At 38.6% G+C, this 24,447-nt stretch overlaps 1 protein-coding gene and 1 pseudogene across 11 annotated transcripts in view; one reads left to right on the plus strand and one right to left on the minus strand.

Annotated features, from left to right (window-relative positions):
* Fmnl2 (formin like 2) overlaps positions 1-24,447 on the plus strand; it is a 277,669-nt gene that overhangs the window by 159,194 nt on the left and 94,028 nt on the right. For all 11 annotated transcript variants that reach the window (XM_063259092.1, XM_063259096.1, XM_063259095.1 and 8 more), the window contains exons 3-4: positions 18,703-18,783; positions 23,421-23,497. In XM_063259092.1, the coding sequence (XP_063115162.1) occupies positions 18,703-18,783; positions 23,421-23,497 (158 nt within the window). The remainder of the gene's footprint in view (positions 1-18,702; positions 18,784-23,420; positions 23,498-24,447) is intronic.
* On the minus strand, positions 15,866-16,482 carry LOC100723497 (S-phase kinase-associated protein 1-like; annotated as a pseudogene).

The following is a 24,447-nucleotide window of genomic DNA, read 5'->3' on the forward strand; positions in this document are numbered from 1 at the left end:
AGATCTCCCTTCCCCTGTCCCCCTGCGCTCAGGCCTGCTGACACTTTCATTCTCATGTTGTTCAATGTTAAGTTGTTTTAACTTTTTGCTTTATTTTGATCAGTCCACTTTTTGACACATTATTAATTATTTTGGTAGTCTAATTCTTTTTAATTTCTTTCAACTCTACATGATCTTCCCTCTATGTAAACCTTCTTTTGGCCATTGAGTAGTCAGATTTTTTTCCTTTAGTGTTTTGTTTGCTAGCTTTTTAAAAATTGTTATGTGTCTTTTAAAAAATGTTTTTAAAATTATTATTATTTTTTAAAGTCCAATTGAGCAGTGGGGGGGTGGTATACCAACTTTAGTGACACTAATGTTAATAAGTTCTGATAACCCACTGCCATCGGACCAGCCGGTATGTGTCTTAAAAGTAAGAATTTTCTAAGTAAAGTCATGATTAAAATGAATAGTAATTGCAAGCATATTCTGTTGCTTGATTCATAGTTTCCAACTTTAAGAACTTCTTCTGAGGCAGGAGGATTATGTCATGTTTGAGGCCAGCCTAGGCTGCATGGTAAGTTTAAGGCCAGCTTGGACTTCGTAGGGAGACCCTGTCGCAAAAAGACCGAAACAACAACAAAACCTCCCCAAACTCTCTTCACTTGGAGTATTCAATCAAGAATCTAAGGCTAGGCCTGGTGGCGCATGCATGTAATCCCAGAATTTGAGAAGCTGAGGCAGGAGGATTACCACAAGTTTAAGGCCAACCTGAGTGAGACCCTATCCCTCCTTCCCTGGAATGTAGCACAATCTCTTTCAGTTTAGAATAGCTTTTGTTCATGATGGTCATAAAGTTAAGACACCAAGGCCCGGGGATTTAGATCAGTGGAGTAAGCGTCTTCCTAGCTCGTGTGAGGTCATGTTTGCTCCTTGGAAAACACCCCCGCCAAAAAAACTCCCAGGTTACCCTCTCATAGGAAGTTTTCACTCTCTACTTGTACCCACTTATTTCCTAGAGTTCACCTTCTCGAATTTCCTGTGAACCTAGACTTAGATTTAAGACATGATAGAGGGATGTTGAGTATCTTTGCCAAGAATATCATTGGTGACAATGTGGCAATTCTGCCAGTAAGTAAGCTTGTCTAGCCCATTAGGTGACAACATGATCTCTCCATGTGGAATTCTGTCCCTATGTGTTGCTCTGGTAGCATATCTGTGGCCAGTTACTTAGTGGCTTCCTACCCAATGGGTTTCAAGCCACTTGATAATCTGTGGTGGAATCATTTTCATTGGGAGTTGCACAACAGTGATTCCCTAATTTCTGTTCTCTTCTACATCCAGCCGGTAGCCAGGCCTTTTAACCAGGTCTTAGTTTATACAGAGATATAATTGCTCCTGTTTTTTTTTTTTCCCTTAGTTACCGTTTTTTAGGGTAAGAATTTAGTTACTAGATACCTCTTTGAGTCACCAAAGAGTTTTCTCTAGATTACTTTTTGAGGAACACTGTGAATTCGTGAGGTGGTTTTTTTTTTTTTTTTTTCCTATTTAGAGGCTTTATTATACTTCTTTGACTTGTGCAGACCTCTTTATGCTGCCTCCTTTGTCCTTTTGCATAACCCTATTTCTTGTGAGCTCATGTCATAGTACAAAAAGATCTCCTAGGTTTAATTATATTTTCCCTGCCCTAGACCTATTTTTTTTGTTTGGAGATGCTGTTAGAGATGAGAATGTGGGAATAGTGGCAGCTTCATCAAGCTGCTGGGTGCATGTGCTTTTCAGTGTAAATGTCTAGACTTTGAAAATATATGTCCAAAAATAAGAGTTTATATTGATATTTACACATGAGTTTCAAATATTAATTTACATATCCTTGAACTTGTGTTAGATCCCTAACATTACTGTAATTATTAATTTTTTCCCATAACGTAAAAATGTTTCAAATAACAATACCAGTGTCATCGCTGAAATTACTGAGTGATGTATGGAACTGACTTACGATTTTGTGTGCTCCAAAATGTACCTATTTTGATAAGTTCAAACCACAGAAATGAGTTCTTTCATAGTTGTGAAAACAAGTGTGAGTTCAGGGTGTTGCCTGAGCCCTGTCCCCTCCAGAAGTCTGGGGGAGAGCCCTTCTCCGCCTTGGCCAGCTCCCATTGGTTCCAGGTCTTCTTTGGGCACTGAGTGTAGTTAGTCTATTCTTCAGTCTGTACATGATGTTCTGCGTCTCTCTCCTATGTCTGTGTCTTCTTCCATTCATGTAACATCCTCACCTGAATTTAAATCGTACTTGTATAGCTCATGGTGATCGCATGTTGAGATCTTTAACTTGATTACATTTTCAAAGATTCTTTTATCAAATACAGCCATATTCATTGTGGTGGGAGTTAAGATATGACATATAGTAAGGAAATCAGTCTTTAACTAATGGTTGCCTTGATACCAAAATGTATAATGATTTGCATAATAAGATTTTCATTCACATCATAATGCGAATCAGGTATTGTCAGTCATCAAGGGTAATATTCTACACGAGGAAGTATGCATATGAGACTATTTTCAATGTCTTGTTTCTTCTTGTTTCACTGTGTGTGTTTGTGTCTTTCCAATCAGTGGGAGGAAGAACATGCAGGGACACACTTGGGCAGGCCTGGGAATAGCTCACCCATCACCTGCACTCATCCTGCCTACCAGGCCTGCCTACAAAGGAGGTTGAGAAATGCAGACTCACTGAAGGTCCATGGAGAAGGAAATGCTTAGCAAACACAATTGCTAGTCTCAGTCACAATTGTGGTTGGTTGGTTTTGGACTGTGTTCAGCATTAAGACTTACATTTATTTGTTTGTTTGTTCAGTGGTACTGGGATTGGGTACAGGGGTGCTGTACCACTGGGCTGTATCTTGGCCTTTTTAAATTTTTATTTTTGAGTCAGGATCTTATTAAATTGCCCAGGCTGGTCTTGAACTTGGAAACCCTATTGCTCAGCCTGCTAAGTGGCCAAGATCATAGGTGTACACCACTGTACCCAGAAGAGTCTTTTATTTATATTTTTATTAATTTATTAATTGACTAGGCAGTAATATGCATTGAGGAAAACAGTGAAGTCAGAGGATGTGAATCTGAGTTTCCCCAAAAGAGGTACAACTTACAATAATTTGAGGTGGGAAAAGACTCCAAATGGTTGCTAGTACTGTACCAACTTGTTTGAGTTCCAGCAAAATATGCCAGGCAAGAATTGGCTGTGGAACATAGTTGTTATCATTTTTTAACCAAGCTTTAAGAAAAGGGAATTTTTGGCTCTTGGCTTTCTTTGCTTAAGGTTTTGAAGAGGTCATTTTCCTTTGCTCAACTTCTCCAAGCCTGGGAAAGGTACTGACTTAATTGCTGCTGAAAAGTAGACAAGTTTAAGTTTCCTTCCTGAAAGCAGTTTCCCTTTGATTAGGCTTCATTCCAGGTCTCGATTCCTTCATTTTAAAACACTGGAGAAGCAATCAGAGGAGCACATGCCAACTTGCAGTATATTTAGCTTTTTTGGTTCAGTAACTCTGGAGTCCTAGAAAATTGAGTTTGAATTTAGAAATGACTTTACATCTTTTTGTTCTTGAGGTTTCCTTTGTCATATAACAACGGCTGTTTTGGTAGGGGAAAGATGCGGGGTTACTTTAGAGTATGGGGTGAGGAGGGAGAAAAAGAGGAGAAAATGGCCTAAAGAAGAAGAGATACAATTTTTCCTTTCAAACTTCTGCCTTTGGTGACTTAAATACAAGTGCTTTATTAGAAGCAGTCACCAAAGCGTTTGGTGTCAGTCACCAAAGCTGGATTGCCTGTGCTTAGTCTGACCAGAAGCTTTAAGGCTCTCTTAACCAAAACACACACGGCATTGACAGCCTTCTTGCCTGGGGACCCTGGAGTTGTAGATTCTTCCTTTTTGCGAAACTAGCCAAGTGTCAGAGCTGGCATATTCTATGATGCCACAAGGTTCGAAGTAACCTTATTCAAGCATTTTTGGTAAATGTGGAGACACTGTTACAGGAAATGGAAAATTATATAGCAATTGAATAGACATGGGTTAGACTGAAATTGATGATTCACATTATCTTTTAGAAAATAATTGCTAAGCAAATTTAAGGCATGGTAGCCAAGAATTTCCACCAAGTAATATAGTTACTACATTATATTGTTTTGACACATGGACTCGTAATTTGTAATCTTTTACTGTAGAAGGCTATTTTTATAGGTCATTTTTCACAAAACAAGGAAAGTTGAATGACTTTCTGAAACTCATACAGCAAGTAGGTCGAGGTCAACCAGTACCTGATTCTGAAAAATTATATGTGTTAAAAAAAAAAACCCATAATGCTTTGGAAAAGGTATTGAAAAATTGCCAGTTGGTGACCTAGGTCACCAGGCAATTGTGGGTTGCTTCACTTTTAGTCAGTTAAATGATTTATTAAGCTCATGCTGTGAAGAGTGATGTGTCACGTGCTGTGACTGTCATGCATCAGAAAACTTATCGACTTTTTCAAAACAAGAAGTTGGAAAGGAGTACAGTAAAAGGCATACTTTTAAAAAGATGAGCTATAGAGAGACAGTGTAACGGAGAGCTCTTGATCCTTGTTGCTGCAGGGTTCTTGATGGTCTTTCAAGGAAACAAAACGTTTTAAAACATCCTTTTTGGAAGTCATTGAGGAAGTTGAGTCTGTAATCTTTATCTTTGCTGCTGGAGCAAATCAATGTTGTGATTTTACTTAAATAGCAGAAATACATAGTGAATTGGTTTTGATGTCTAATGATATTGTACATGTTGGAGGTGCAACAAGATATGAAGAACATGAATCAGAAATATTTTGGGATTTTGTAAGAAAAGAACAGAGCTATGTAGGGTTAGAGGTTAAGTATTCTACCTGAACATACGGGATTCTACCTCAAAGCCATTGGTTGTTCTCATTACAATCACTTTGGCCCCATCATTCGCCTGATGATGAATGTATCCACATTTTCAGTGATAATATAATTTCCTAAATTTATCTAAACTCCGTAGAATAGGCAGTCCTAATAGGTTGGTGATGTGTTTGTGTATTTCTGTCACAGCCAGCAAATGTCCTCAGCAGTGACCTATTTAGAAGGACCGACTTTCAATCTTGTTTTTCAGCCTGTCCTCAGGTATTTTTTGAGAGTTTGGCTTAGTGACTGATCTTGACCCATGCGATTCATAAATTGAAACTAATGCTTGCCTAATACTGTGGTCCGAAGATGGAAAGAAAGGTGAAGCTGATTAGAAGGCATGTTCATGTTTTTAAATGATAAATTAAGAATGGACAGTCTAACAAGAAAACATACAGTACTCTACTGGAACTTGGGTTTAAGGTTTAGGTCTTCAGGGTGTCAGCTTACATTGCTTTTGTTTTTATGTTATAGAAGATGACATATACCTAGGAGGATGGGATGCTTGTTGGTGGTGGGGCAGCAAAGAATAGATCAAGATGGTAGATTAGGCAAATCTCATGACCTGATAGTGAAGGTATAAGAATGATTTGATGGAACCCAATTAAAAGCTGAGGCGCAATTACCATAGTTTCTACCTCTAATAGAGTCAAGAATGATACATCAGCGGTGTGGCAGTAGTAAAAGTGAGATTTCTGGAGCGCACTGGAGTGCTTTATTTCTTGGGAAAATGTCCTGCAGAGTTGACTCCGCACTGGTTTGTGCTGTCAGCTGTGGAGGCAGAAGTGGAAGAATCACTTGAGCTGAGAACTTGTAGGCCAACCTGGACAACATAGTGAGACTCTATTTCTTAAACAGTTATAAAGACGGTTGACCAGCTGGCTGGGCTCTGGTGGATGCCTCTCTTCTTTCCTCCCTCCTTTTATTTTTATTTTTTTTAGTATGTATTTGCAATATAGAATGATCACAGATACTGTGTTGCTACACATGCACATCACATCTTCTGTTCGTTTCCTCTCCCTTCATCTTAGTTACCTTTCTGTTTACAAAAGACTAACTATGGTAAGTGAAATCAACAAAATATTAGTGCAAAACTTTTAGAAAAGAGAGCTATATTCTGTGACAAAGTAAATGAATATTTCTGATTTTTTTGTTTTTTTTGGCACAAGGTCTTGCTATGCAGTTCAGGCTGGCCTTGGGCTCACTTTGTAGCCCAGGTTGGCCTTGAACTTGCAACAATCCACCTGCCTCAGCTTCCCAAATGTTGGGATTACAGTATATCTAAATTTTCGAGATTTCTTTTTTTAATTTCAAACTGTTTTGTATTCCTGCCAACAGTGTACTGGGGTCCCATTTGTTCCAAATCCTTACCAAACCTTGGTATTGTCAGTCTTTTAATTGAAGCTATTTTTAATGTACTTATAGCTGATTATTTGTGGTTTTAATTTGTATTTCTCTAATGAATATTGTCAAACATATTTTAAATGGTACCATTTGCTGTTTGTGTATCATCTTTAGGAAGGATTGATTTCACTCATCTTTTGCATTTTTCTGCTTTTTTTTTTTCTTTTTTAGAGGAGCTGGGGATTGAATTTATGGTGTTGTACATGGTAGATGTGTGCTTTGCCACTAAACCTATGCCTGCATCTCTTTTTTGTATTTTAAAAAATTGGATTGTCTGTAGTATTTAGTATGAGAGCCGCAAAAATAGTGATTAGTATAGAACTAAGTTTTAATAAATGCAATAATGTAACATAAACTACTTCTCCATTAAAGGGATAAGTGAAGAGGTAAAGGCTGTTCAAATGCATGGAAACATTTTAAAATGTTTAACTTAAACTAACACCTAAACACACTTAAACATCTAAAGTTTTGAAACACTTAGCAAAACATGCAAGTACATTAAATAGAGGTTCTGGGTGCAAATTTTTATCCAACATATATTTTGCAAGTAATTTTTCTTAGTGTTTGTTTTGCGTTTTTATATTTATAGCAAATGCTTTTTGAAAAAGTTTTTGATGAAAAGACTTTTAAAAAACCAGTTAAAAAAAAAAACTGGTTGATAAATTTTGTGTCCTATGTAAGAAATCATTGCCTAACCACAGCTCTCAAAGATTGCCACATTTTCTTCTAGAAATTTTATAATTTTGGGTCTGTGTTTTTCTTTCTTCTAAATGGGATGCAAACTTGCAGTCTTTCTGCTTTAGTCTTCAAGTGCTGGGCCTTCAGGCAGGTCACATGTTTAAATCTGTCGTCTATTTTGAGCTAATTGTGGGTTGAGGAGTAAGGTAATAGTAGAAAGTGACTTTAAAATACATATGGCCAATTTTTCGTCATCATTTTTAAATAGACTGTTTCCTTTTTCATGTGTTACACTGCTATCTTGAAAAACAGTTGACTTTATATGTATGGGCCAGTTTGTACTTTTTATTTATTTATTTTTAAGAGCAGAAATATTTATTGAGAGAAAGAAAGCTTCTGTCTGGGAGAGACAGACAGAAGGGTTCCCAAGTGGGTTGCCAAAGAGTCTGTCTTTTGTAGGGATTTTTATAGAGTGAAATCATGAGGTGAGGTGGGTCTAAAGTGGGGAAAACTGGGAACTTGCAAGGCAGACGGGCATTTTTTTTCTTAAATCATACGGTAATGTGGGCCTTGGTATGTAGCTCAGTGACAAAGGCCTTGAATTTGATCCCTAATATAACCAAACCGAACCAAACCCAAACCCAAAAACAAAATAGCAGTATGAATCCTTCTTCTTTGTTCTTCTGCAAAATTATTTCCATTGTTTTAGTTTCTTTTTGTATTTAATTTTAGAACCAGGTTGTTCATTTCTAAGAAAAAAATCCTCAGGGTTTTGACTAGAATTGGGTTCACACTGCAAGTCAATTTTGAGAGACTGAACATCTAAACTGTATTCTATAATTTATGAACATCATATCTCCATTTTAATCTTCTTTATTGTCATACATGAGTGTTTTGAAGTGTCCAGTGTACTCACACATATTTTGTTAAATTTATCCTTAAAGATTTCATGAGTTTTGGAGTTAAGTGATACGTTTTTAAAATACAGATTTCCAATCATATATCATTGATTTATCACAATGTGATTCTATCACTTAATTATGGGTAGATTTTGAAGTTTTAATATTCTGAGCTTGGTTCTTCTGTTTAAATCTTTGCCTGTAGTAAGTGAAAACAAGGAGTGAGGGCAGAACTGGGATCTGGTAACTTCTCTCTATTTCTGTTTGTTCTGCTCAAAGCTTCCTTGCGTGTGTCAGACACTGACTGGTGAAAGGCGGCTTGCTTCACCTCCTGCCATGCTGTGGTATGTGTTATAGTTCATTGACATAAAGTATGTGCTGAATAAATATGTTAATTCAGTTCATTTGAGGAAGCATCTATGAAATTTTGAGAATTGTACCTGTGTATGTGTACAGTGTTGGGACTGGGGCGAATGCAGTTTTGGAGAAGGCAATGAACTAATCAGGAAAGGAATTATTAAAATAGGAGCTTTCGGATTATTATTAAAATAATAATAATTATTAAAATCCGGTGCTTTCGGATTGTCTGGTGATTGAAAAGTTTTAGTGCTGTAATCTAAATCATGAGTATCTAATAGTTTCTACATGAAATCTAACTTCACAAAAGGCTTATTCTATTTCTCCTCCAGATCAAGATCAGAACTGTGTTAGTCACTCTCCCCTACCACTCAGTGATTTGTTTTTGTAATACATGATTATTTCTGGAGACTTACAGAAAGCATCTGTAAGTAAGGTTTTGGACTATGTAACACATAGATGTGAGAGGTTGTCATACCTTCATTTTTCACATGAAAAAACAAAAAAAGTGTATTTTTATCCTCCGGGGCCTCAAGTATGCTAGACTTGAGTGCCCTACCACTGATCAGCACTACCAGCACTACTCCCTGTGTTGCTATGGGATTCCCTAGAGACTCCAAAATTTTCATGAATGCATGGCTTGTAAATAAACTGCTAATATTCCTGAGTCTGTTGTAGGTTAAGTAACTAACCCTAAGTCATGCTCATAATAAAGACCAGGGCTGACCTGAAAAGCACCATAGCCATCCTCAGTGACACAGAGGTCCCCAGCTCCTCTGACGCTAAGAACAATTGAGTACATGCCAGAAAGCCAGCATGATGGGGATTAAATGACACATGTCTTCCCTTCTGGAGCCAGGAAGCTATGTTTGATATAAGGACCAGAGCTCCCCCAAGGTGAACCTTAGCCACTCTCACCAACAAGATCCTAAGCTCCTCCCATGACAATGGTCAAACTCACACTGGGGAAGCTAGTCATGACAAGCTCCTCCAGAAGAACCAATGGCTTAGAACAGCAAAACTTAGAGAAACCCACAACACCCCACTGGTCTCTATGCTGGTAACTTTCCTCAGGTAAAACATCTATGCTCAGCGCTATGCTGATTTAATTTAGCTGGTGTTAATTTGACCATCAGTTTGTAATCCATAACAAAGAACTACTTAGGGAATTTAGGAAGAATGCAAATTACTGAGTGTCTGATAGACTGGATCAAAAGAATTTGCATTTTAGCATCTTCAGTTGATTTAGATGCCTCCCTTTGGTAGATTACACTCACTGATCTAAAAAAATAGTGGGAGAATGGTCTCTTTGGCTCTGGAGAGGGCAGAGCAAAGAATCTGATGATCATCCTAAAGATTTTCTTGTATAAATATGACATTTCTCATTCTAGTACTTAGATTCTTATTAACAACAACGATGACCAATCAACCATCATTCCTTATGAGCAGTGCTGTTTGCCAAGTACCATGGGAGTTGAATTTTGGCCTTGAATAATAAAAGATAGTAAACAAACGGCAGTATGACCACTTCCATCGTAAGATCAACAAGTTCAATGAAAACACTTTTTAATTGGCCAAATAGCTGAGCTATAATTAGGATTAAAGAAGTTCAACTTACAACCATGTATTTGAAAATGAATTATAAGATGTTTTGATCAGGAAAGACCTGTTGCATTAGAAGAAACTCTTGCTAATCTAAATACAGGAAATCATCTCATCAAAAGTTATTTTCAGTCTGAGAGCTATAATGCAACACTTGGAAAGTTGGCCTTTTCTTCCTGACTAGGAAAATGATTTCGTATTTACAGCTGAAGAATGCTTCAAGGCTCTCCAAGAAACTGTGGCTGTGGAATGAATTTTGTGAGGTGATTTTCAAGTCTAGTTTAGTGCCGAAATGGTCAGCATTTTAAGTTGGGAGTGGAGAAAGGAGAACTATATAGTATTATCCATATGTTTTTCCACTAGCACTAACTCCCAGGTGACTCTCCAGTGTCTGTCCTGTACGCATTACCCTGTTATTTGACATTCACTCATGCCTTTTTAAACTTAGCATTTAAGTTTTTTTCATACACAGTATCCCTGCAAACTAGATAAACCCCTTGAAGTTACTAGGCCCATTCTTCTCTGCCTTTGTTCCCATGTTCCCCCATGTGGAAAACCCCTCTGCTATCCTGCCCCCCACACCATCCCAGGGTATCTGTAAGCTGCCTGTCCTTCAAAATTCAATTCAAAAGCCACTTTCTCCACTGAGGTGACTTTGATGGTTTCAGATGGAAAGAGCCTCACCTTTCTTTGATCTCTGAGCATCACATATGGCTCTTATATGTTCTACTTTGTATTACAGCTATGTTTTTAGTATCACACAGATAAGATGCAACACTTTGGAATTGGATTTATTTCTCTTTGTGCTTTTTTACACAGTGTCTTATATAATATGTTCTAGATGAATGAAGGAATAAAATGACAATTTTCCCCCTCCAAAACATATTGGTATTATTCATGCTAATGCTTGGAAACAGGGGACCTAAATGTGATCATAAGATTTAAAGTGTTCAGTGACAGGCTTGGTGAACAAATTTTTAAGAATGTAATAATGACCATTCTAAATAGTTTCATAGCCCAGATTGGCCTCTTTGGTAGTTGTTACACAAATTAGAATCCCATCTGGTGAGCTGTTGTAGTAAATAAAGTTGTGTTTTAATGTTTGTTTCTTATTCTGTCCAAGTTGTCCTCTCCTCAATCTCTACATACTGGTATGCATGCTTTCCATTGGTGGAATAATCTGGCAACCTCTCTGAAATTTCACAGGTTTTAAAGTTTGTGGGTTAACAAGGCGTCTGGGTTCTCCTGGGGACTTTGGTACTCCCAGTTCCTTGGGTGAGTCCAGAGATACCTGTGGAAGTTGCTTTACATTTGTGTAAATTGTTGGTCCTGTGAAAGCTGATGTGCTATGTAGCTTAACCTCAGTCCCTCCTGCTTAGGAATCCTGTTGGTCTTGGCATCCTTCACCCTTGCAAATGCATTAGTGTTGGCCTTTCCTACACTATATGAATCACTTCCTTCTATATGTAATATATTGTTTTCTCTGCGTCTGTTTGTGTCAACATTATCTATTTTTGAAGGTACATCCCTTGAGGCTTACTCCTGTCCACCTAAGTTGGAAGAGCACTTAGCACGCAGCTAAACCTTGCAAATTAGTACTAAGAAATTCAAGTGCTGCTTGTGATTGTGACTCATTTAGAGAGTAGGGTTTGCTTACTTAGCCTTGGGAAAGGGTGTCCTGAATCCATCAATCTCCAGCTTCTAGAAAAAAAATCAAATGTGCTAAGCTTGTGTGCATAAAAGCAGAGAGACCATTGATTTTTCATTTTTCAATGTGAATTATTACAGGATCAGAATAATAAAACCCTAAAAATACTGACATCTACTTTACCTCCAAGAATGTTTAAGCAGTTTAAGCTCTACAGTTATACTACTGAAATAGATTCTGTGACTCTGTAGCCATTCCAAATTTGGAAAGAAGCTTAATAAATGTGTGCATGAGAGGCATTCATTTTATTGAGCCTTCCTCTGTTTTTATATATCTTACTATAAATTCATTAGAATATGAAGATCTTAGAATATGCTCATCCAAATACTATTTATGGAATGAATCTTTAACATACTCACTGTAAGACCATTTCACACAAAATTAACCTTAACTTCTCATGTAATTGTGTACATGGTTAGAGAAGATATAAAGGATCGAAATGTTTTTGTAGGAGAGTACAGTGTCCACAATTGAAACACTTTCAGCGAGAAACTTTACTACATTTAAATAGAGAAGGGAAGGGGAAGTTTCAAAGCAGTTCACTGGTTGGGCAGCACCTAAGGCTGTCTTAGGTAAAAAGAAAAGGTCGTCAGGTGAGGTAGCAAAGGCCTGAGATCCTACCCCAGGGCTCATTCCTAGTACAAATGGAAAGCTCTGTGGTAGCATAGCCAGTCAGTCCCGTGTATTGTGACTTACCTAATTTATTTAGTGTATACGCCATAACTCCTTTTATTTAGTACCTTTAAGAGTAGACTTGTTTTTTCACATGTTACCACAGTAGGCTTGAACCTTAGTCATTACGTAATTTTTACTCTTTTTTTTTTTTAATCGGTACTGGGGATCCAATTCATGACCGCCTGCTTGCAAGGCAGGTGCTTATGCCACTGAGCTAAATCCCCAACCCCTACATAAAGGAATCTTTGTCTCTTGAGTTGTCTGCTGAGCAGATCTGTGTGTGGGAGCCTTACCTTCCTGGTGTCAGTGAGTGAAAAACGCATAGTTATGAAAGGCACTAGATAGTTGGAGAACCATGACGTAGGACAGGCGCAGCAGCAAATGTCTTTATCGCAGATGTGAGTTGACTGACTGAGGCCTAGTATCAGACCTGCCATATGTACTCCCTGTATAGTCTCTTGGAATAGCCGAAAACTTTAAAACCTCATGTTTAAAATAAGAGATGTGATTTTTATGTAGGATTAAAAGAAAGTTTTTTGCACAAGTATTCGTCTATATATTGGCTCAGTGAAGGGCAGAACATGTTTATACTCTCTGAAAAACTTTTAGTGTATGTGGTGGTGTTACATGCCTGTAATCCCAGCTGCTTAGGAGGCTGAGACAGGAGACTATGATTTCAAGGCCAGGTTGGGCAATTTGGCAAAGACCTGTCTTAAAATCAAATGAGGAAAGGATGGAGGTGTAGCCCAGTTGTAAGAGTGCTTGCTTCCTGTGGACAGGCGTCCATGCCAGTCCCTGGGACCATCAGACAAAACCTTTACACTCTCACATTTAGGAAGAGCATGCTTATTATAATGTCATTAAAAGAACAAAGATTAGTCAGGAAACCTGAATTTTAATCTTTGATCAGTTACGTTTGTGTGTGTAGATGTAATTCCAGGAAAATGATGTAATCTCTGAGCCTCAGTTTGCTGATGTATAAAGTGGAGTTAGTGTCTACTTGCCAGTGAAGGGACTTATGAGTGAGAGAGCTAAAGAGAAGTATCATTAAAAGATAATCTTCACAAAATAAAAAGTTCTGCCCCAGTTGAAAAGTGACTGTGTTCCTGGACTTGGACAAATGAAGTTACTTTTTTCTTTTTTGGTATTGGGAATCAAACTCATGACCTCACGCTTGCCAGGGAGGTGCTGTGCCGCAGAGCTATGTCCCTGGACCCTAAATATAAAGTCACTTTTAATAGCAAGGAGACATTTCTGATCTTTATCAGAGAGGTGGACTGAATAGAAATCGAATTTCTTTCTTTTTTTTTTGTCTTTTTCCTTTTTATCGGTACCAGGGATCGAACTCACAACTGCCTGCTTGCAAGGCAGGCGCTTATGCCGCTGAGCTAAATCCCCAGCCCCTAGAAATCGAATTTTTAACATTCTCATTAGTGTTGTAAAATACTATTAAGGAGAAGCTTAGTGATGACTCTGTGTTCTAAGGTTATTTCTCATCCACTCTCTATGCTCCTCCCATCGCAGTTTGTTGGCCTGGTTTCTGAATGTTAATACTACATGAATTTGGGGTCTTTTAAAAAATGCTTTGGGAATGGTTAAAAACAAACAAACAAGCAATTGATATTTTCCATCCCTAAACATTTCCTGAAGGTAATTTGATCATATAGAGAAATAAGTGGTAGAAGATCAGGGTGGTGATATTGTGTGATTAGACATTTTGAAGGAACTTTGTACTTTAAAAATGTGTCTTTTTGATGGCTTGTTATTTGTTCTAATAAGTCACCATGACTAAAGAATTTTTTTTTCATCAGTATTTTTATTTGATGTATCTGAAGTTGAGGCCTTATTAAATTAATATACTTACCAGTCATGTTGAGCATCATTCAAGGTATTTAATTATTGGTCATTTTGTGTTGAGGCTTGCGGACATTTATAGTGTAAAGACTATTGTTAGTATAGAGATCTCTTTAGTTGCTTTTCAGTGAAGTACAGTAATTTGGACGTGTTTATTTACAGTCTTTGGCTCAGCACCAAGATCCAACCACTTTGGTTAATTTAGGAGGGAAGAATGTGGTGTAATTCACCTGATACAGAATTCTCTGGGAATGTACTCTAGTATTGACAGTAATCTGTGTGTTGGCTTACAGAGAAATAATACCAGTAATGCAGTCCTGGTAATATCAAGCAAGTCAGCTGCAGTAGTATTGTCCCAGACAAACTGGATACTAATATGCCATAAAACCAACTGTGTATCACCCTCAACCATAGAGAAGAAATCTACAATTATGGTGTAAATAATAAGACCATCCAAGTATTGATTTAAAGCTAATATGTACTAACTGTGATGGCTGTATCTCTGCCAATAGTAGAAACGAATTCAACAAAAATTTTCAGAATTAATGAATTATTGAAAGATCAATAAAGCTTTATGGTTATACTATTAAAGATATAGAGTTTGGGAATGAGAGAATACAAAAGGAAAAATTGATACTTTATATGATACGAGAAAGGAGAGAGAAATGATATAAAAGATTCTATTGGGGAGTAGAAGGATGTTTACAGAATTGTGTAAATGTAAGAGAAAAAACTAGCAAGAAATAGATGATAAAAGAAAAAATTATAATGGGGACTAAAAGTAACAGAAAAAATAAAAAGGAGAAAATTAAGGAAGAATGGGAAAAAATCAAATAAAAATATGAAAAAAAGATAAGACACAGGAAAATTCCACAAACTTCAATAAACAGGTGAAGAAGACAGGAAAGGAGTGAGAAAACAAAACAAAACAAAGCCACAAGGAACAAAAAGAAATTTCTCTGTGAATTCGAATATGTGGTTTTCTTACAGGATCTATGATTTAGGGCAGGATCCAAGTCAAAAGGTGTCCCTGCTTACTTTTCTTTTTTTGAGACAGGTTCTCACTGTGTAGTCCAAACTGGCAGTTGACCTCCTAGCAGTTCTCCTGCCTCGGCCTCCCCAATGCTGGGATTATAGGTGTGTGCCACCAGGCCTGGCTAGGCTGAGATTCCTTATAAAGAGATACCATGTGGAACAGCAGCTGTATTTTAAGACTCTGGGCGTCTTTGTCATGTAAATACATCAGTGTGATAAACATGCCTAACATTTCTCTTATAAACCATAAACTTGGTAGTTACTGAGTCTCTTGGCAACATATTCAAAGTAGAGAAGATTAAAAATTTAAAAACAAAACAAGTTTTCAGATTCACCCTAAGGGAGCCCTGCAACAGACAGGCTAATCTACACCAGTGACACTGGTTGACTTTGGGAGGCAGGGAGATGTCTGAGCAGCCCTACTGGGAACAGTTACTTCAAGTAGCCTTTTCCCAGTTTCTGAATATCATATAATATTTTGTTAATTCTATTTCAAAAAACTTGTTGCAAGGTGTTTTATTCACAGTGCCAACTTTTAAAAGCTCACTGAGTAATAAATAGGTAGAAATCACTTTACAAAAAGAAATCACTTTACAAATTGTCAGCTTTCTGTGAAGAACCCAAAGTTGAGTTTTTATTCAGAGTAAAGAAAAGCTGCAACTTTTGTTCAGAGTAGAAGTAATTCAACTATTAGTGTGGAATCTGTACTCAGATTACACACATGCGGTGAGCACAGTATTCTGCTAATACAAGTTGACTTGCTGCTGCAACACATTCGTATAAACAATTACAAACAGCAGTGCAACTAGTATTTGCAACAATCCTTATAGTGTTAGTGTCCTGCACAACATTTTACTTCTCTTGGCACCACTGGTTCTCCTTGGGTACCTGGGCTCCCTCCTCCTCTTCAGTAAAGACATTTTGGACATTGAAAGTCTCGCAAATGTCCTCAGGGATTTTCCCCTTGATCATATTGGCATCAGTCTTGCATGTAACATCAAGCAAACCTTTGATGTTCAGGTAGTTTGCTGCCACTATAAGTTCAAAAAGGGTTCCTTGATCAATTTTCAGGAATTCTTTGTCCCAGACAGGGATATCATCTGTTTACTTTTCTTTGTTCTCATCATTCTCAAGAGGAAAGGTCATCTTTGTGATGGGTGCACCACTGAATGGTGTTATTTTTTTTTAGTATCACTGCATTAGTGTTTGGTGGAGGAACTGGATCATCATCTCCATCATCATTCCCAAATCGCCAAACATGGTCTTGATAAGCACAGATTGTGTGGCAATTTCATCAACTTCAGATACCTCGCCCTCAGAACGCTGCAGCTGAATTGAAGGCATGGTGTTCAGTCTTTGGAGGATTGTGGGTGTGAAGCATTTGTGAGCAGGAAAACGTTCCCACATGCAGGAGGAAGGCTCAGATGAAGCCGCTACTACTATTATTTCTTATGGGAAAAATATGTTTAGTTCTCAGACTTTTCAGTGTTTGAACATGAATTTGAATTGAATTGAATTCAACAACTGAATAGTATAACTATATTTGCAATAGTAAAAAGGAGCACAGCTTAAATCATAACTGGATTTTAAAAATTTGAATAATTAGAATTGTATTATTAGAAAGCATACCTTTAATTAATATCCCAATAGCTCTCTAATATCAGCTTTTGTCATCATAAAGTTGGCAATCATGAATGGCTTAAGGGTTCATTTTTTAGTGCTTTTTGAGATTATGTTAGGCTTCACCTAGACTAATGCTAAATCTCTGAGGACAAGATCACCTCTGATCTCTAAATAAAGTAGTATTAAAATGACTTCATACACAGTCACAGTACTAGACATGTTGACTGCTTGTAAATTGTTGCTTAGAAATTGCTCTCAGGGTAGAAAATTTGGGAATAATTAACTGTATGTTGCTCTCTTCAGTAGCTTTTTTTTTTGAGATGCAGTTTATCTATTGTCAAGTTACCCCAGTTATATTTAAATAAAGGGAAATGGTAATAGTAATAATAATTACTGTATTTGTGGTATGTGAGATTATACTCACGTACATCCTAGTGGCTGCTTCTTTAGTGGATAGAGTCCCACTACATTGGAAGGGGTTTTGCTTTGTTTTGCACTGCTTCCTTTTGACTTTTGTTAAACTTTGATGCAGTCTTGCTAAGTTGCTCAGCTGGGCTGTGACTTGTGCTTTTGCCTGAGCCTCCCAGAGTGCTGGAAATTCAGGCATGTGCCACCATGCCTGGCTGGAAATTTTAATAGGCGTTTAATAGATGTTTTAATAGGTATACAAACTTCGCCCTTTTATAAAGTGTTAAAATATTTTTTTCAGGAATACTTCAATAGCATGTTCTTTTCAGGTCTAATAAGATGATCCTTAGCATTTTTAAATTTGTAATCAAGTGAGGATGACTCTGAGTGTTGGAGAAGTACCAGGTTATATGGGATAGACAAATGGTGAATCATATTAGTTTATCATTGTTGTGAAATACCAAAAAATTCCATTGTGGAAAAAGCACAGTCAGTTTAAAGAGATTGCTAGGAAAACACCTTTTGGGTTGCGTGTAGAAAAGAACATAGAATCATGAAAGCATAGATTCTAAGTATACTGAAAATCTTAAATCATTCTTATTTCATGGCATTGTTTTTTTTTTCGTTTTAGAACTGATTAAATGACAACTCTTTCTTTTAAAACTAGTTAACCTTTCTTTTTGGCAAAATATGGTATACACCTACCCCACCCCTACACAGTTGTGACTCCTAAGAACTAGTGAGGTAAGCTGTATAAACCCAGCTCCTCTGTAGCTACTGAGATCCAAAAATGTCACATTGTCCACTTCTCGGGAGTATACTTACTATATTTGTCTTCTGGATTACAACCCTTCTCTACATCGGTCCTCCAATCATGATTTTTTGTATTATCTCTCATTGTATATACACTATAAAACTGTGCCTGTATATACCTGTTCAAAATAATAGAGGATTTTCTAACTTGGACCCGCTTTAGGAACCCATCAGTAATCACATACATGCATGTGTGCACACTCACACGCTCCCACATTCCATTCTCTTAGCAATACACCAATTATTCATCTTAGTTTTATCTAGTTTGAGTCACATCTTTGAAACTATCCAAATACTAAATTACAAAAAATGAAAGATTTACCAACATTGAAGGATCTCAACTACTGTGTGGTAAAAGATGACCTGAAACAGGTTGAACAAGTCATGATTTCTAAAGAGGGTGCTGCAGCCCTACAGAGAAAGCAGCCCAGACTCTGGAGCTGGACAGACAGCGACCCAAATGCCCGCAGGCCACTGACTGGCTGTGTTACCTGGGGGAGGGGCTGTATTTTTTTTGATCTTCAGTTTCATCCTGTACAGGGGAGGATCACGTAATCTGCTTTAAAGATTCAGAACAGTTAGTGTGTAATGATTATTACACACTGCAGGGTCACGTTCATACTGAGGAGACATTTTAGACCTGGGTCAGTGACGTGAATCTGTTGTGCCCGTCTCAAGCCTTCGTACTTTTCATGTTGTTCACTTTTGTGCTTCCTGCAGGAACGATTCCAGGTGAAGAATCCTCCCCACACGTATATTCAGAAGCTCAAAGGCTATCTCGATCCAGCTGTCACCAGGAAGGTAAGGTAGATTTGTGGCTGCTTCTTTAGTGGATAGAGTCCCACTACATTGGAAGAGGTTTTGCTTTGTTTTGCACTGATTCTGCCAGAGCCTTCAGGAAAACAGCCAACAACCCAAGAAGACAAGAAAAACCTCTTCAATTAAAGATATGTTTGAAAGTGTTTTCTTAGATAGGAGTCAAGTACTTCTGATGGTTATTGACTCACTGTTACTCCCAGTTACACAGGGCAGTGAGTCCAGTCCAGAGGTGGTCAGACCTTAATGAGCTGGCCAAAGGGAACACTTGTCTTTCTTGCCTTGGTGATTTCCAGGGACCTTCAACATCCCAGCTGTGTACCCGTGTCCTAGGTTGATACGTTTAGCAGCTTCCTGCATGCTAGGCCCTGCCCCGGACTCTAAGAAGGTAAAGGGAGAATAGCTGATTCCATTCTCAACTGACTCTCTCCTTTTACAAACAAGCTCTGCTTTGTGCAGCCACACAATTGGTTTAAACTGATGCCTTGTGGCAAAGCATGTAGCCTGGCACAGCCCCGCAGCCTGGATCAGTCCTGGGATGTCTCAGTGCAGAGCTGTCTTTTGCTCAGGATGGATGAAGGGGCTCTTCACCAGATAGCACTTGTTTTTCCCTTGACCCTCTATAATTCCTGCTTTCAAGGCTCTGGCAGAAAATATTTCTCTCTGAATTCCCTCTTTTGTTTCGATGTATGACTCAGGAGAAAAGAAAGGCACTCTCTCTCTCTCTTGGTTAGTCACTGTTTTCCGGGTTCTTGACTTTTTAAAAAAATTTCTCCATTCTCTTCATGTTTTGCCCTCTAACCCTTCTTACTTCCATTCTTCCAAAGCCGTCAACTAAAGGCAAATAGCTATATTTCCGTTTGTCCTGTGGTCTCACACACAAAAGGGAGTAAAATGTGGGAGTGATGATGCAGGTAGAGTACAGATTGTCACTGTTTTCTCCATGTCAAATAAGACTTGAAAATAACAAGCATTCCTTATCTTCTAAGATTGTCACTGTAAAAAAATCTTAATTGTTAAGTACTTCGTCAGAAATATAGGACACATTTTTTTTTTTTTTTGAAGAAAGCAGCCACTTAATTCTTAATTCTTACTCATTTTTCTTCGTTTTTCTTGGGAATACAACAACCTTATGAGGGAAGATACACCACCCCACACAAAACACATCCCCCTGCATAGAAAGCAGCTGTTTCTCTATATTATTTCTTTGCATGGGGCAGCAGATTCTATTTTAGAGTAGATTTCTGGAGGTTTTCTTGAGTCTGTAAACTCTAGGCCAGCTGCTCAGCCCCAGCACTGGGCACTGCATCTTGAGCTGAGTAGGGCAGGAATGCTGATGTTTCCTTGCATGCGGAGTATGTTCCACTCCAGAATAAGTCTCTACATTTTTCACATTCTGAAAAGAAAGCAGAGAATACACAAACTCCCTGGGAGTGCTGCATAGGTTCCCAGCCCCCAGCCTGTGATGAGAAGGGTGCTTAGAGGCAGATGGAGGCTTGCTCTGATTGTGGTCTCAGTTCCCCTTGAGAGCAATTGTTTCTGGGTCAAGATAGAGAATACAAAAGCAGAACAACCACTGGGCTTTTCAGAAAGGTGTTTTGGTCCTTCATAAATAATCAAGAGGAGCAGGACAAATGATAACTGTCTGGACCTTTACTTCTAATATCTCTGCCCTGAACAGCATGTGTTCATCTGAATGGCCTTGCTAGGTCTGTGCTTCATCTTTTAAGATTAGTCAGTCAGCTGAGAAAAAAAATAAGCTCAATCTTGGATTAATCACCCCTGCTTTAGTAAGATTTCTATCAGGAGCTGGCAGTGGGAAAGGATATATTCCACACAACGTAATTGTAATGCTTAAAGCTTGAAAAGAAGATTTGTGTAAAATAGGCATGGCTTGCCTTTAAAATGAGCTTAAAATTCACAGCTGTAGAGGGTGATGGTAATGATGGGAAGATTTCAGATCAGTGCTTTAAGTTTTAGCCGTTCAGCTGAGCAGTCTTCCTTGAACTGGACTAGAGTCCTCCAGTAGTTGAGTTATTAATCTTTTGTTCAAACTGAATAGAAGATACTTTCCTCTTTTTTTCAGAAGAAAACTCTTAAGTGTATTCTTTATATTTTTCCTAAATAGTTTTAAGTGACACCCTGTAGGGCAGACAATGAAGAGCCTAAATTAGGTAACTTACATTAGGCCTCTCTTGGGTATCTCAGACTCAGCCTTCTCTCTTAATGCCAGGCAGTATTAGTCTATGGTTTGAGCAAGAGTGTGTTCATGTCTGGCGTAGACAAAGCTCTTGCCCATGAAGAAAGGAGCCTCGTCATTGGTGGCGCTGCGGTAATGCCATGAAACCTATTATAGTGTGGCTCACCAGGGCTTAGGACCTCGCTGGGCTCATCCTGGACTCTCCTTTTCCAGAAAGGGAAATAAGTGTACAGCAGCTGATCCTGCCTGCTCCTTTTGCTGGTTCCCATGGGCACATGCTTTCTCTTTGAAGTGTTTTAAAGCATCCTCTTGGAAGTGTTTTAAAGCATCCTGGATACATTTAGAAGTACAGACTGTTAGCACTCATTGTCGATGCATTAGGGAAATGGATGCCAAGGCCACTCTCTGGTCCAGAATCCAACAGAAAAGCGAGCCGTTCTCAAGGTAAGGTAGTAAATGGGCAAAGGAGTGTAGCTTGCCTCAGTTCTCACGTACTTGCAGATGTGGAGGCTGGGCCTGGTGCCTAGGAAATGTTAGCTGTTGCTTTTACTACTATTAGCGCAGTGTCTTGATTTAGTTAGCTTCTGGTGATACACATTTTTTAGCCCTTCAGCTGATCCTTACACTCTGTTATGCTCTGTGCTGCATGATGTGTAAGAGATGACCGAGTCCTAAGACAGCAGGAGGCAGAGATGGGATGAGCCAAGGCTGCAAGGAGCGAGTCGGAACTATACCTAACCCCCAGCTTGGAATGCCACAGGTGCAGGGGCCTGAGATTGAGACTGAGGCTTAGGCTCAGCAACCGACAGGAGTAGCTGCTTTACAGTGCTGGAAACGCCTGCCTGAGCTATGTGACTGTGACCCCTACTTTCTTTCCTTTGAGTAAATGCAGAACAGAAATGTTTTTATCTCCTTTCTCTTCTCTTCTGTATCCAGACTGCAGAACTACCTGCCTCACCAATGTCTTCTTTTTACTCCATTCCTAATTTTTTCCTCCATGGGAAGAGTTTAAAGAGTGAGCAGACCCTTTAACCATCCTGCCTGTGTCCCCTTCCTGCCAGGTGCTGCGTTGCCCAGCCTCATTGCAGGAAGACTGTCCAGGAAACTTTGGGCCTTCAAATCATGAAAGACCCTGCAGAAAATGGGACCCTCTCTCTCTTTTTTCTTTTGTCACATTAGGGATATTGTTATTTCCCATATCCTACTACATCTATATTCTAAAAATGAAAGAACGTCTTTTTTTAAAGGTGTTTTGGGAGTTGCATTAGAGAGAAACTGTGAGGAAGTGAAAGGCTTTCTAACTGTCCTGAGCAGATTCCGAGTCTGCTTTGGGCCATGGGCTCCCTATGTATGGCATGGCTTTTGCCACCGTACGTTCTGAGATCCCCATTTCCACCATTTGCTTTGTCTTCAGTCATCTGTCTCCAAAGCCATAGAAGCCATTGTCAGTGGTGTGGAGCTGCTGACTGTGTTACCTTTGCACTTGTGGCTGGGGAGCAGGGAGAGAGGTGTCAGAGAGGGGAGTGCTGAAGGGGCAGGTAGGATTTTGATAGGCAAAAGAGTTGTGTGTGGAAAATAGTGGAGACTATGCATCATGGAAGGGACCTTCCACATAAGGACTGGGGACAGAGCTAATTCTGATTGTCTTATTCTTTTGTTTTAGAATGTGTTAAGTTGCACAGAAAAGCATTGGTATAACAGGTCTTAGACTACTGTTCTTAGGCCTGTTTGCAGGTTTGGCTCTTGATGGCATCTGTATTTTAAGAGGGTCCCCACCATTCCTTAGGAATGGCTCCGTGTGCCTAAACTGTTGGGGAAAACAATATGGTTTGTACTGAGTACCTGTTTTTCTACTGGAAATGTGGAATTTTGTCACAAGCAAGGGAGGCAGAACCTCTGAGCCACCCTCAGTGAGAATCCTGGACACTGAGTCCCTAGTGAACTTCATGTGTGTTGTCACCTGTGACTCCTAGCCAGAGAGGCCTTTTGGAAGTTTGCACCTCGATTCCTGTGTACTTGATCCCAGGCATCTTTTTTTTTTGACTGATTCGGCTTTGTGTTCTTTTGCTCTAGTACATCATAACCATGAGAAGTGCCACATGTTGAGTTCTCCTGGGGAATTGTTGAAACTGAAGGTAGTCTTGGGGCTCTTTAACTCATAGGTATGTTAGTGAATATATGATGTAGAAAAGATTATCTACTTAACTCAAAGATGCTATGTGAGATAAGTATTTTTTCCAGTCCTTTATCATAATTTTCTATGAGAAGAAAGATTTGTGTTGTTGTAAAAAAAAAAAAGTCAAAGTCACCTGCTTTAGAAGTAAGGATATTTCTATATTGCATTACACTTACTATGGGTGAGCTGTAATTGTGGCAGTTGCAAACGATTGTTTTGTGAGAGTATGTGTTCTTAAATTTATAGAAATTCAGAAGGCGTGTTCAAGAATCTACACAAGTGTTAAGAGAACTGGAAATTTCTTTAAGAACAAATCACATTGGGTAAGTATGCCTTGTTCACCCCTTAACTCTAAGGTCTTTGGACAGTTTGCAGAGTGAATGAATCATATCCAAGAATTAAACTTCTTATTGGTCACTATAAGAAGACTGAGATTCAGTGTATTTTCTTTTTTTAGTATTTGAACTACTCAGTGTGCAAGAATTAGAAGAGGGAAGAGTTCTCAATCTGGGCTATTTATAATAGTTCTACTTTTTTTTTTTTTTTTTTTTTTTTGCCTTGGATGTGATAAAAACTGGCAATTCAATCAGGGATGCTGTCATATGCATATAATCCCAGCATTCCGAGAGGCGGAGGGTCACAAGTTTGAGTCCATCTAGGACAATTTATTAAGACCCTAAAATTAAAAAGTTAAAAAGGGACTGCAGATATAGCTCAGTGTGAAGTCCCTAGGTTCAACTCCCAGTACTGCCAAAAAGGAAGTGGGGGTTCATGATAGTGTCTGTGTGAATATATACACAGCAGTTCTCTGGCAAGTTAGAAGTTCTTAAGAGTATGGTCAGTCTGCAATTCTGCAAAGTCTTTAAGCCTTCACTGTAGTTTTCCAAGCTGGCTAGTTTTAAGCTGTTCTATTCCCCTTTTCTCAATTCTTTGGAGCTTCTGGCCAGAATGGAATGGAAAGTAGAGTTATGTTACCTGCCCTGTCTTGTTGCACTCAGACACATTCTGAATCTCTCTTCTTACACCTCTAATCTTGGGACCATAAAATGTAAGTCCATGGTGAGAAATCATGTTCAGGGAATCTCTGAACTGAGCAGCTCTGAAGGTTTCTTGGATACAACAACACGGGTGCTTTGCCTAAGGAAAGAATGAGCTTTATTACATTCTTTCTCACTACTGGGATGGTATAATTGCAGTACTTTAAAATACTGAGGGTTCATCTGAAAGACACAATGATATCAGATATCCTGTTTTATGGCTTTAGTTATGTAAG

This window comes from Cavia porcellus, unplaced genomic scaffold, assembly GCF_034190915.1.
Source record: "Cavia porcellus strain 051 isolate PalLab524CR breed Dunkin Hartley unplaced genomic scaffold, mCavPor4.1 scaffold_12, whole genome shotgun sequence".
In the NCBI taxonomy this organism is placed as follows: Eukaryota; Metazoa; Chordata; class Mammalia; order Rodentia; family Caviidae; genus Cavia; species Cavia porcellus.